The 13,804-nt window shown below is 40.3% G+C and overlaps 1 protein-coding gene across 1 annotated transcript; it reads right to left on the bottom strand.

Annotated features, from left to right (window-relative positions):
- Nucleotides 1–2,059: 2,059 nt before the first annotated feature.
- Nucleotides 2,060–13,557, bottom strand: LOC136422892 (gamma-tubulin complex component 3-like). The gene is made up of 22 exons (XM_066410807.1): nt 13,359–13,557; nt 13,128–13,173; nt 12,550–12,611; nt 12,187–12,254; nt 11,875–11,952; nt 11,312–11,514; nt 10,632–10,819; nt 10,195–10,313; nt 9,550–9,744; nt 8,935–9,067; nt 8,457–8,623; nt 7,966–8,076; nt 7,649–7,754; nt 7,141–7,265; nt 6,764–6,828; nt 6,039–6,174; nt 5,430–5,637; nt 5,045–5,133; nt 4,622–4,753; nt 3,923–4,063; nt 3,428–3,547; nt 2,060–3,019 (listed from the first exon to the last, which is right to left on the bottom strand). The coding sequence occupies exons 1-22, from the start codon at nt 13,432–13,434 to the stop codon at nt 2,846–2,848; spliced, it is 2,742 nt and encodes a 913-aa protein (XP_066266904.1). The 5' UTR covers nt 13,435–13,557; the 3' UTR covers nt 2,060–2,845.
- Nucleotides 13,558–13,804: the final 247 nt, after the last annotated feature.

The raw sequence follows: 13,804 nt of genomic DNA, 5'->3' as shown, positions 1-13,804 counted from the left end.
TTGATAGTTTAAAGTATACATACATAATTGTAACTATGTGTAGCAAGTATAAGTGTAATTGTTCTTTTTTTTATATATTGAAAGAGTGATATGAATATTGCATCTATCTAAAATGTAAGTAGAGTTTTACCACCTTCCCGTGATGTAATGGTTTGTTCTAGAGACCCAAACAAGTTTGGCAGGCGTCTCCGGTTGCTTAGCAGTGTTTGGGAAAGTGAATGGTCCTGTCCTGTCAATCATTCTTACAAGCCACGCCCACGCAACAGGTGTACCATTCACCTCAACCCACATTCCACCTGTGCAACCAAGTTCCAGAACTTCGGCACTTTTTATACTTTGTAGATGGTCTAAACACAAAACAAGAGATCAAAAGTGACCTAAATTTCTTTCCCCACTTGTTGAGAAGAACAAAGAAGGTGGTAACACTACCAGTTGTGAAGATTTAGGTGTATTATGGTGAAGAAAACTTATGTATTAACAAAGGCCCTTAGGTCCGTCTGGGAGAGCTATTACCTATAGAAGCCCTTGAACCCACTTAGAATGACTCAATTCAAACAAAATCCAACCAATATTATTTAAACCCTTTATATTGAGAGTTCTACAGGCCTGTATCACTGTAATTCTTTAAAAGACATTTGCCGAAGCAAAGAAATTTCTATAGAAGAAATTCTGTTACGTGTAAAGAAATGTTGAACTCAAAAATACATTTTCCAAGTCAGTGACTGGAATAACTTCTTTAAGAACCACTTTGGCAAAGCTTGAAGTTCAAAGCTTTACACTTATTGAGTTTGAAAAGTTGTGTGTCCCCCAATGAGGGCTCAACTTCCATTTCTGCTTTGTTTTGCCAACATCCTGTGGGTCCTGTCATCACGTAACACGAAACAATGGGATGGTCACGCACAAATGAAAGTTTGTAAAACCACCGTTTCTCGCCTTTGTTGTTGTTACCAACACCGCGTCAACTTCACTTGTGGCGCAGAGGCCTCCTAGGAGAGGTGGAATTTCCAACGGCTTTGAAAAGCTCGCTTGGATAATGTTTCTCGGCAAATATAAGTGTGTAGCGATTGTTTTAATCTTTGAAATTGGAGGCATTTGACGATAGTATAGACTACTATTAATACAGCATTGTATTACTTTTATAGTATATAGAAGTCTTCAAACATTGAACTTGATAACTTTCTCTGTACAATAGGACTGAATGCAAGTCTTAAGTTGTCTGGGACAAAAAAGCGTCCTTGGTCAAGAAATGGCAAAGGAGTTCTGCAGGTCAGTGATCACAGACCAGTGAATGTTCTCCTGCAAAGGGTTGCCATAGCCTCCCTCCCCCACTGGGCTCATTGGACCAAAACCTCTCTTCTATTCTAAAGAAGACAAGGTCATGTATATTTGGAGGCTATAGACGTCATATAAAGGCACTGTTAAGGTAAAGGTAGTCCCATTGCCTTTTTGAGGCCGTAGGGGCAGTTATGCACTAAGTCTAGGGCACGGTATTGGAAGGTGGAGCCCAACCCTCTTCTTCCGCTGCCTTTTATCTTCCCAACTGAAGTCAGGTACCCATATTTACACCTGGGTGGAGCGGGGAAAGTTGTGTTAAGTGCCTTTTCCGAGGACACGTCTAGCCAGAAATCAAACCCATGAACTATCTCATGTCCACTAGCCTAGCTTTGGCAACTCGTAGGGATTCAAATGAAAAAAAAGTTCTTATTATTCTACTGAAAGTCTGAAAAAATCCATAACCATACAGGCTTTAAGTGTCCTTGGCATTGCACTGGTAAATCTTGCATGAAATCATCCCACAAAAACATGACATTTCCTGTTTTGTAATGCAACAAAGTGAATAGAGCTGTCACTCAAGTCCACGCGGGGTGTCAATACCTTTACGCCGTTCCAGTGATCAAAAGAATTGGCGTACGGCGAAGCCGCAGGGGTCGACGAGAAATAAAGGATGTGCCGTGAAAGCGATACTCTCTCCGGCGTACCGTCATAACTCATTCTTGTCTCCACACAAAAAGAACAACTCTGGGAGTATTGTAATAACAATGAAACACAAAGGACTCCATTTCTAATAGAGAAACACACAGTATACCTTTATCATTAATTCATGTGTACTCAGACATGAACAATAAATACATATCCTTGGGGCAGGATGTTGCCCATTCATGCATGTCTGTTGTCATACCAGCATAGTGTAAAACATCCAAGTAACTTTTCACTCAGGGGATTTCAGACTATAATACAGCATTTGTGTTTTGTTAAGTTTACAAAGCAATAGGGAAAAGGAGCCGTTTTATCATATCTCCTATGAGAATACCGGAGTATCACTTGGGGAGGAAATATTGTATATCCTTACAATGTTATCCTCCAGAGACAGTCAATGTGGATGGCAACAATAAGCCACTTGTACTAATTGCGTACATACATGTACCTACAATAGAAATCTTCTGTACCAGTTAACATTGGTCAGGTATTGATATATTTTGTGGACACATACATGTAGCTCTTGTACTTGGCTCGCGTATCAAACACATGGCACATTAACCCTTCAAATGTTACCTAAATTTGCATAAACATTGAAAGCCTGTAAGCCAGATGAGAAAATTGTGTTTTATATCTTAAGCGCTACATCTTAACTTGTTTGACAAGTTGTTTGAAAGAACATCCTTTTCTCTGTATCATGGTACTATCTTTGTATTTCTTATAATGTGATACATTCATACAGATTCTGAAGTATTTTGTATTTGCTTGTAGAGTCTGTAACAGATTTTATAAATCTTAAGCATCTTTCTGAATTCACAGGGAACAGTTTTTTCACAAGGAAGACAAAGGGGTCGTTCTTGAGTTGAATTCATGGGTCCTTGCCTGACCGTCGTCGCGTTCTGGCGTAACTGACACTGAGGGAGCGGTTGAGTTTGGGTTCACGCTGGTGGTAATGTCCGTTGAAGTCGAGACGGAAGCTGAGGAAGCGAAGACTGGCGTCGGTATGCTCGTTCAGCATCAGTAGGAAGTTCTGCACCATGTCCTGGGAGGGGATGAATAAAATTTTGAACATTAACATACAATGAGCTTATCATGAATAAACAAAGGTTCAAACAAACAAACAAACAAACAATAAATAGAGTACATTGCTGTGATGAAAACGCATGTACATGTATTTGTGGTGTGATGATTTCATGACGGAGAAGTCACTGCAATAACGTCAAAAATAGATCAGCAAACATTCGAGACTTACAGTTACTGTATTCTTCATTTTACAGCAATACTGACTGATGTATTTCTTGTTTCATAAACTTAGCTACTACTTTTGCAGTAAATGGGTTATCTATGAAGTAAATGTAGGCAATTACTGCTTCAAGTCTCATTGTATAGTACACGTGGATAAGCAGACAACATCCAACCACTACACAAAATAGAGTCTCATTGCCCTTACCTGGTAAGACTGTGAAATCACCCTTAGCTGTGAAGTCGTCTTGGAGAGGAACTTGTCCCGGAACTCCTCCATTCTTGTCTTCTCCTCTTCCTCATCTAGTTCTGTCACGCCCCATTTTCCCTATAGACAAGTTAAAGATATCAACACAGTACTTATTTTTCAGGTAACATCTTAAGTGAGTGAGCAAGAAGATGTCTGCTGTATGCAACTGCTGAGAGCAGGCAGGACCTGACAACTCACATCTGTCTGCACACCAACTTAACTGCTGAACTGAATAAATTTTGACCAAAATGAGAAAGCTTAGACCCTACCTGATCCTTCTAACTCAAAAGGTCTCTAGATTGGGCCAAAATGCTGAAGGAAATGAAGGATTTTCAAGGATTTTAAGTTGGCACTACTTGGTCTTTTTCTTCCCATTTTGAGCTCTCCATTGTGCGATGCAACTCTGAATGTCATACCAGGAGGTAGTTAGACCACACTAATTTGACCTCTGACCTTTTCTGTGTTCTCCTGGATCCTGCGGAGGAACCTGAGTCTGAGGTTCATCTCCTCCTCTGCTTTCTTGTACATGGTGTTCTCAGCAGACTGGAACTTGATGATCAGGTCGAAAATGGTCCTCAGCTGGGTGAGAAGTTCCTGCAAGAAAACAGAAACTGAGATGTTGACAAATCTCCTACTAATGCATGCAATTCAACACTAAGTTAGTGGAATAGCTGCAACATCACAAATATTTATTGTGAGTTTACGACCAACAAATATAAAATATGATGCGCAAGAGCAAATCCTGGTTGAAATATTCAACAAATACAAAGCCCCTTTCACACATAGCTGACCATGGCCTCCCGACCTTCTCCAGACCATGGTTGGGAGTTAGTGATGAGCAAGGTCATCTGAGGTTGGGAGTTGGTTGGAGAGTCTTAAAAAGTCATCTGCTGACTATAAATTTTGAAACGAAGTCAAGAAAGTCATATGCAGATTTGTTTTGGATGCGGTCAGAGAAGTGACCTGGAGCTAGAATAGGATAAATGCCAGGCTATTCCCAATCCAGCACCAACGTGGTGAGTGGGAAGGTAGTCAAGCTTCAAGTAACTGTCAAAATACAACACATATATCTACATATACTTACTCCTCAATCATCACTTTATCCTAAAACATCCATACAGTAACTCATAAAACCAAGAAAGAGTTACCTACCCTCGATTCATCATCCAGTAAGCAGTGTTGTATGATGGCGTCCAGGAACACTTGATGAGAGGCGATCACATGATCAAGGTCGGGAGACTCCTTTACTTTCTTCCACAGCTCATCCCACGAACACTCCAGAACCTACAGTAGGCATCAGTAACGAGAATCAAAACAAACATGCTGTACAAATGTCCAAACAACTCTAGAGTCTGATCCAGTTTTGTAGCCATCTGTTCACAAGATCATGTGACCAAAAAAAGTGGGTCAGTCATTCTGAGGGACACTGTACATTAGGAAGTTAATTTCCCCTTGAAAGTTAAATTTAAGCATATGCATTCACATATATTCGAAGTAGCTACAACTGCATAATACAAAGACTTAATTCTTTTGGAAAAATGACAATGAAAGATAGTTTTAAAAAGTCAGACGTACCTCAAATGTGATGTAGTATTGCATCTGGTTGATGAAGTGAACCATCTCTGAGGAGAGGATGTGGCAGCGGTGGAGTAGGGATGCCAACTCTGAAGGAAGGATGAACAGTTTCCTTATAAACTATATAATTCTCTCAATTGTTTTCAGTACTAATTCCTTGTTTTAGGTACACAAATAAAGCATGTTCTACTCTGTACACTCCCAATAAAAAGACTGAGAAAACTAAAAAGGAAACAGGTACCATCTAAAATTATAAAAGTTGCTGTTCTAAAAAAAACGCATGATTCAAAATATCAATTCTGTTCAAACAAAGTCAGATTTTCATACCATTTCTCCTGTTTAGTTACCAATAAAAGGCATTACAAAATAAGACAAAGAGTTTCACCTGGTACAGTCTTGAGCAGCAGCTTGTGTATGGTCATCTGGTCCTTCCAGATCTCCGTCAGTGTGTACTCCATCCGTTTGGCACGCCACAGGAAGTTGAAGACCCGCAGGTATTGTATCTTGGTCTCCGGCGTGAAGACCGTATTGATGGGGCCGTCCACGTGATAATCCAGACTGAACACATCCCAGCCACAGTCTCCCGGGGAAACCTACAGGCAACGACAGGCAATGATTGGTAAGCCTGGCATCCTATTCTAGCTCCGGTTCGCTCCAACGACCGCTTACCTGCAAAATAGCCTGTCCCCCGTTGAGTGTTAGGCTCTTACGTCCTGCGTTATTTGGGGATCAAACATTTTGCAGAAGCAGTGGAAGGGAGCTTGCATTAGGCAAAGTGGAAGAAGATGAAGAAAGACTGAATGCAGCTGCATGACTTTGCCACTATTCTGTATAGAAGTAATCAGAGGAGCCAACGAAGCTAGAATAGGATGGATATCAGGCTATTAAAATATCCCAAGATGAGGTGAAGAACTCCATACTTTTCAATTGTTTCACAGACTAAAGCTTAGTGTTCTACTGTCATTGAGTAAAAGAACAACAGACAGCTGCTTACCTCCAGTAGTCGTACATCTATTCTCTTGAGGATGTCAGGGTCGTCAAACTGTGCATTAGTAGCCCTGATGGCAGTCTCCAGGATACCAGTCAGGTTGTGCAGGTACAGGGTACTGGCTGGCTTGTTAAGGTCTGGTCTGTGGAGGAGAGTAAAACAACTGATCAGTGTGTATATGTGTTTTGTATGTCAGGATAGCTGCTTTTTGGCATGGCATACTCTTTAGGATACTAGTCAGCTGATGCAGGCACAGGGTATATATTGGCTGGCTTGTTCAGATGTGGACTAGTGGGAGGGGTGCAACAAAGAAGTGTTCAGTGATCTGAGTTGTTCTGACAGTTGGTCTGATTCAAAGGTCAGATGTTCAAATATATGGCTGTGAAAGTCTTTGATATTTTTCCCCATTCTGAGTTCATTGTCCTTTATTTTTCTTTGGTCCTGTATTTTCATTGACTTTTTCAGGCAAACCGTTCATCTTTTAAAATAATCCTGATGCAGTTTTCTTAGCGGTTTCTTTTTTGTTCTCACACGAATTTACCACATTTTTTTCTGCGTCGATGAAGGTTAGATCTCCCGGTAAAAAGATACATAAGGTAACAGTTACTCAAGCAGCTGGATAGGTTTTGGAAAGTCAGACGTTTCAGTTAGCATCCACTACCAATTGTCAGTGACTGATCTTTTCTAGTTTGTCTATAGCATTGCAAGAAATGTAGGTTACTCAAACTTACTCCAGCAGGTCCATAAGATGTCTGATGAAATCCCCCTGTCCCAGTAGTAGGTACCGTCTCATGGCCTAAGGAACAGAAATCAACTAGAGTCAATGGAGAACACTAAGCTAATTTCAACAGACAGATCCCTCAGCAGTGCAATAGTGAAAGAACGTACAAGATTTAAACCAGGACAAAAGATACATAAACAGATGTTCTGCAATCTTCCCATGACCTGCCTACATACCAAAAATACTCACAATGATCCATCCAGAGCTTCCTAATTCATGCCACAAATATCTTAACAGACAGATGGGCAAACAGACCAAAATTAAATTACCTCCATTTTTACAAACGTAATGATGATTCAAACATAAAAGATGGCGTTATTTGTTCACCTTGAGATGGTCCATGAACTTGTACTTGGTGTGCAGGATGTCCAGTAGGATCCGGCTGGTCTCTCGGTAGGCGGTGTCAATCACCTGCTGCAGACTTCCGTCTACATCCCTCGTGAACAGGTCACCTAGTAAAAGATTAGACAATACACAAGCAAAATTCTAGCTATCCTTCCACTGGCATTGGCAGACACATTGCATACTTAGCTAATAAACGTCTATGCCATGAAACAGACCTATGGAGTCATACATGTTATTGTAGAATAAGGCATTTGATTTCTTGAGCAGGATTATGAGCACCACCTAACAGTCAATGTGGAAACTGCAGGTATGTTGGCAATAAGTAAATTGCTGTAAATCCTTCTAAGATTGTAGGGATTTAATTTCATGGCATATGGAAAAGGAGGCTTTCACTGTGTTTCAAATTTGCAGTACAAACAACTACAGTAACATCATGCATTACTGCTAATATAAATCCACTGCGACTATTTCCTGATCTTCGGTAAGTTACCTTCCTCCTCAGCCTCCCCAGTCTTCACCACTGCCTTGGTCTTTAAGGGGGACCTGTCCCGACACACCTGGCGGATGAAGTTGATCGTCTTCCCTATCAACAAGATCTAAGGAGCACAAGTAAAATAGGAAAGAAAACATGTCACATAGAAATGCTTCTCAATTGAAAGTTAAGTATTTTTATTGCTGAAAATTGCCCCCAAAATACTCTGAACATACAAAATGAAAAGCGGTAGGAGAGTACAGAGCTCAAAAGTTTATTCAGTTTGCTAATATTTGATGATGTTGGCATATCCCAAAGGTCCATTGTATCCTTACCTTGTCGGCCTGTTCCCTTGTGATAAAAGCTGGGATCATAGATTTGCGCAGGGAATACTTGTCATGCCACAGTCGGTCCTCTTTCACAGTCGGGTCCGAGGCAACAAAATACTACAAACAAAGAAAAGCAAACAAGTCAGTTGACCATCAATATTGACTAGTCATAAGCTCTTGTAACATAAGGGCTTGTTTTAAGTTAAGGAACCCTAAAAATTTGCTTTGAGAGAATGGCTAAAGTGTGAATGAGATTGAAAATGGCAGCATTTATAAAGGGCATTATTATGGTGTTAGTGACCAAAAGAAAAGTTTGAGTTTGCCAAAAAGTTACTGAGATTGTCGTAAAATTTTCCAGATTGCCAAAAACATTTGGACATTGCAGAAGAATTCTTCAGATTGCATAAAAGATATATAAGCGACCTAAAGAATTCAAGCTTAGTGCTGTACTATAAAATCTGTACATAACTATGAAATCACAAAACTGGTAAACAAACCTCCTGATAGTTGTCTTCCAGGTCCCCCTCATAGATCCACTGTTCCATTATCTCCCAGATGGGCTGGGACACCACATTTAGCGTGTGTTTCACCAGCGAGCGCAGCGAGGGGTCACCCGTCTGCATGTAGGAGTGGACCACAGATGCCAGTGCACCTCCTTTCTTACCTACGTGCAAATAAACCCTCTTTAGCATGTTTTTAAATTCTAATATCATTGGTATACTACAATTTTGGGGCAGCCATGTCGGTGATCTCTGACCTCACAGTAGAGCACAGTGTATAAAGATCACAGGGCATATAATTCAAAACCTGTTGAATATTGCAGAGGGGCAGAATGTGAGTCGCCAGATTCAACTCTGCTGAGAACAAACTCGGAACCAGACAAATGGGAACAAACTATGGACACACACCAAGACAAACAAACAAACATACAGACCAAAAAGCGATTCCTCTGTTTTCACCGAGGTGATGAATTACCTTTGCAGGAGTCGACGAGGCAGGCCAGAGTTTTGAGTCTCTGTAGAGGTTCGTAAGACCACACGACCAGCCTGCGCAGGGTCAGCCCTCCTCCACTGCCAACACTCACACCTAGGTCCTGGTCTTGTTGGACCTGAAAAAGTATTGAACATCTGAAATTTTTCTGTTGTTGTGGGTGGAAATCCTTCCTTTCATTACCATGTGAGAGTCCTTAAAACTTTGGCAAGATTGTACCGCAAATCTTCATACACTTGCTGTGGTTTTTGTTCACGTTTTTGCAGTGCCTGAAATTATAATGCCGAAAATATTTCTTTTTTTGCTACAGTACTGTTTCGACCGCCAACTTCAAACAATGCAAAAACCTCTTTTCTACTCTCTAACCGTGTAATCGAATTCCAGCAAAAATCAATGAATGCATAGTATGTCATCCTTGTCGAAAGTATCCTATTGCAAAATGAGTGTCTTTAAAATCTTATTATAAGATTTGCTGTCTGCAGAGGATGATATTCATCAAATCAAAAAGTTGTCTGGTCTAAGTCCAATTTTGTGTGGATGGAAGCAATTGCTAACAGCTCCAACCCCGAGGTGTCGCCAAAAATAATCTGCAGTCCTCACCTGTGCATCAAGAACAGCCACTAGTCTGTAGTACTCTGTCAGTTCATGTTGTAGAGCGGCACAGAAGCTCTGACCCACCAGACCCAGGGCCCTGTCAGAGATCTTACTGTCCACAAACTTGCGGATCTTGTTGTGGAGCCATCCTAACTCAGACAGCTTTCCAAGGAGGTCTCTCCAAGCCTGGGGAACTCCAACCTGTCGTATGAAAAAAAGCATAAAGATATTGCAAATAATCAAATAACAGTGAAATAAAGACAACGTAACTGCCTACAACTACATTGTAACTATATGTCAAAACAAAGTGCTTGAAGCCCCTGTCACACATAACCGACAATATGGCCTCCTGACCTTCTACAGACCATGGTTGGGAGTTTGTCGTGAGCAGGGTCATCTGTGGTTGAAAGATTGGTCAGCGAGGTTGCCTACTAGTTTTTAAAAGTCGATTTCGCAAGGCAACTATGAATTTGACACATCAAAGTTGGGAAAGTCAAATTCTTCTTGGATGCATTCAGATGAGTGAACTGGAGCTAGAATAGGATCGATTCCAGCCAGCACTGAACTTGGTTGGGGAGTGGCTGGGAGCAAAGTCATAGGAAGGTCCTGAATGTGTGATGGGCTTCATTTGATTATGAATGTGTATCATACCTTGCGATCGATCACAAATCTGTCTGCTGTTGAAGACATCTTGATAATTTTGCCGTTGATTCCTTGGAAGACGAAGAGGACATCTCGTAACAGGGCAGCTTCTGACAGCTCAAAGGAAGCTGTGATGTGTTAGGGTACAAAAAATCTGTCATGAATACAGGCATGCAATATCATAATTTTCAGACATCATACTTGTGGAAAGATTTGACTGTAGCCTTATCATTATATATAAGATCTATATTACAATCATCAAACTTTGTGTACAAAATGTTGTAGAAGTTTACTTTTGTTACATGTCAATACAGTTCTTCATATATCAACTTTCTAACTTTTTCACCCAGCATATTTGCAAAGCTCCTTTATGGTTTAGAAATACCACTTTCGTGGGCTTTTATTTTCAGGTATTTCTTGCTAACACGTTATTACGTGATACTCACTATTGTCAGCTCCAGGCCTAAGTGAGAGAGAGGCCGTTCCTCGCCCTGATGGTACCGTCGCTACCGACATGTCCCCGTTACCGAGGTGGGGCTGTTGCCGTGACGACAGACTCAGGGCCAGCCTGTTGCCTAGCGCCTGTCGCTGGGCGGCGGCCTGAGCAGGGGTGATGCCAGGGGTAGGGCCATAGCTGCAAGAAGACAACACAGCTCATAACTTTGGCGTCAAATTCATACAATTACTCACTATTAGACACATACGCATACATTTGTTTGTATTTCATTGTGGACGTGATTGATTCAACATTGGCATCATTGTATTTGGCAGCAGAGCTGAGTGGGGAATCTCTGTTTATAAAAAAATATGCAAAACCAAAAAAACTACTAGTTTTTTTAAAAACTACTAGTTTTTTAAGGGAAGTTTTGGTCTAAAGACTACATAGCTACATCCAATGTCCCTTAAGCATTTCCTCTTGAACTTCTATAAAAATAGGTTATAACCCTTTAAAAATCTTATAGAGGAGTTTTGCTGCCTAGACATAGGTTTGTGCTCTCTTGCTAGCCAGAACTCCAGCCGTGAATGCTATACGTGCTCTTTTTTACCTGCATTTCATGTTAATCTCTAGCTGGATTTAAGATTCCTAATACTAGTACTGTGGAACTACATGTATCCGAGTATGTACCTAGCTGGGAAGGACTGAGGGGTAGGTGTGGGGTCACTCCTGTCCGCTGTGTGGATACTACTGATGCCACTGCTGCCTGTGGTGTCCCCGCCTGGTGGCATGGGTGTGCGCAGTGGTCCCGGCATCCCGGGGACATGGTAGAAGGGAGTGGAAGTGGCATCAGTAGGGAGTCCCTGGCCAAACAACGCCTCTCCTGCTGTGATCTGGTAAAACATACATGTAGAACAGTTAGAAAAGTTAGCATATTGAATTTCAACATTGTAATTCTAACATCTTAGGAAGTCTTATCTTACTATGAAGTTGTTTTCACATATTTAGATTCTTGAAATATCATACTGAAATATTGTATAGTCTAGACTTAAGCCATTGTGTGGAGAAATATTCTGTCAAACTGACTCAAAGTAAAATTTCATTTTAGGAACAGTTCTTTTCCTGTAACATTCATTGATAGAGAGATAGAAAAAATATTGTCACTAATCTGCGGTACCGGTACTATCTATAATCACTAGGGGTCCTCATGACACTGTAAAAGTAAATAGCTGCCAAGATAAGCATGACCTTACCTTGATTCCTGGTCTGTCTGGACCATGGCTCAGGTTATACAGCAGGTAGAGGATCGCCCATCTGTTCTTTACTACATTCTGTGGGGGGAAAACGTGGTCCGTTTGTTTCTCATCGACAAATCTCACATTGGAATCTTGTTTGTATAGTTGCAGCTCTATTCTGTCTAGCTGTAATCAGTGGCGAATTAAACGATCAGTTTCTGACCTCAGCCTACATACAAGGTTCTCAGACGTTGAAAAACAGTATCAGAGAAAACAACCTATTGTGTATCTAACTAAAAAAGATTCTAGAACTTTGTGTTACATTCTCACATTGCTCTGAAGTTTGCGATGGAGTTCTGCAAATCTTGCTGCGTCCCCTTCTCTTCTTTGTTTCACCACTGCAGAAAGAGGCATACATTACTGATTAGGAAATTATAACAAAGATAAGAAAAATTCTTTAAGTTGAACTCATTCTACTATAGAGTATGAATACATGTACATTAGTACTTCATAGAACATTTTGCCTAACAATGACATAAGAATGTACCACACTAGTAGGCTTATTTCTTAGTATAGTATATAATCTACATGTTACACACTCAAGTACACTGTGAAGGTCTAACCTCTTCTAAACTAAAGAACAAAATAAACAAATTTAAAACAATAAATGACAGGGAGCCAGTGGTATCTTACATTTCCTTTTGATTCTTTCGGCAAGCTGGAATTCATCACTTTCCACTGATGGGGTGAAATGACTGAAAAAAAAACCCGGAAGAACTCATAGGTCAGTACATTACACTACAGACACCTCAGAAGTTTGAAGACGGGTTTTAGAACATAAAATACATCAACAGCATTATAAAATTTGTAATTCAAGTTAATAGACAATTAGACATAAACACTGTTACTTATCACATTAAGACAACAAGTCACAAACTATACATGCATACTCTGTCAGGACGGAAACTACTAGAAAGGGCTCTAATCTATGTGTTTCCTCATTTAGAACTTATATTCGTTATCAACATACACAAATAGTAATACTACAATATTATTATATCAGACTTCAAGCTCTGAGTCTGACAAATCTTTTGACTAAATCATGGTACACCATGGGACTAACAGAGCACAACACAAAGTACACTCTGACTAGATGCTCTTGAGTACCTTGTCGTTCTTTTATGTTATTCAGTACTCTATATAATGTTCACTTTGTTCCTTATGCTTGATCTTATAAAGTCATAACTTGTAATGACAGTTGCAAAGCTCACCTTCCCAACACACGTAAAGCGTACTGAAAATGTGGCGAAACATCGTCTGCAAAACAAACGACATTTCTGTCAGTAACAAATGTCCATAACAATAACTTTAATGTCACATGTAAGAAACTGTAATCATTAATAATCTAACCTATTTTTTCTATAATATGCCGGAACCCCTCCCCTTCGATATAATTTCTTCACAACAGACGACAACATTCAACCATGTTCCCGCCATTTTACCTTCTTTTTTCTCCGTGATTCTACAAACCAGGCTGTGTAGAAGGCCCGCCGGACTCTTCATGTCTACCTTAGACATTGTCACGCCCCGATTTTGATCCTCTGAGGAGAAATAAGATAAATCGATCTCTGTAATCACAAATTCAAGACGACTGCGACGCCATTTTGTTTTTACCCGCCAAGAGCTAAAACTGCACTAAGGGACAAACCATTACTATTATTTCGGATTCTATTTCAAGACAAAAACTTCCTTACAAAAGGTCAAAAGTGTGACAAATATCGTTGTTAATTTAGAAATAATAACCAAAATGATTTGTAATGTTTTGTTTGTCATAAAACCATAATTCATATTGTAAATAAAAGACAAAGTACACCAACTTGATGAATTTGTAATGGTCTGTCCCCAAAAGGTAAACGCAGGCAAACGCATACGCAAACATTCACACTAT

Source organism: Branchiostoma lanceolatum, chromosome 17 (genome assembly GCF_035083965.1).
Source record: "Branchiostoma lanceolatum isolate klBraLanc5 chromosome 17, klBraLanc5.hap2, whole genome shotgun sequence".
NCBI lineage: Eukaryota > Metazoa > Chordata > Leptocardii > Amphioxiformes > Branchiostomatidae > Branchiostoma > Branchiostoma lanceolatum.
Note: the sequence above shows the minus strand (reverse complement) of the source record. Positions and strands in the feature narration are given on the sequence as shown.

Coding starts and splice junctions, on each gene's coding strand:
- LOC136422892 (XM_066410807.1), bottom strand. CDS start 13,434: ATGTCTAAGGTAGACATGAAGAGTCCGGCGGGCCTTCTACACAGCCTG. Junction 10,820..11,311: donor CCTCAGTCCTTCCCAGCTAG/GTACATACTCGG, acceptor GTCTTCTTGCAG/CTATGGCCCTACCCCTGGCA. Junction 5,134..5,429: donor GCTGCTCAAGACTGTACCAG/GTGAAACTCTTT, acceptor TCCTTCCTTCAG/AGTTGGCATCCCTACTCCAC.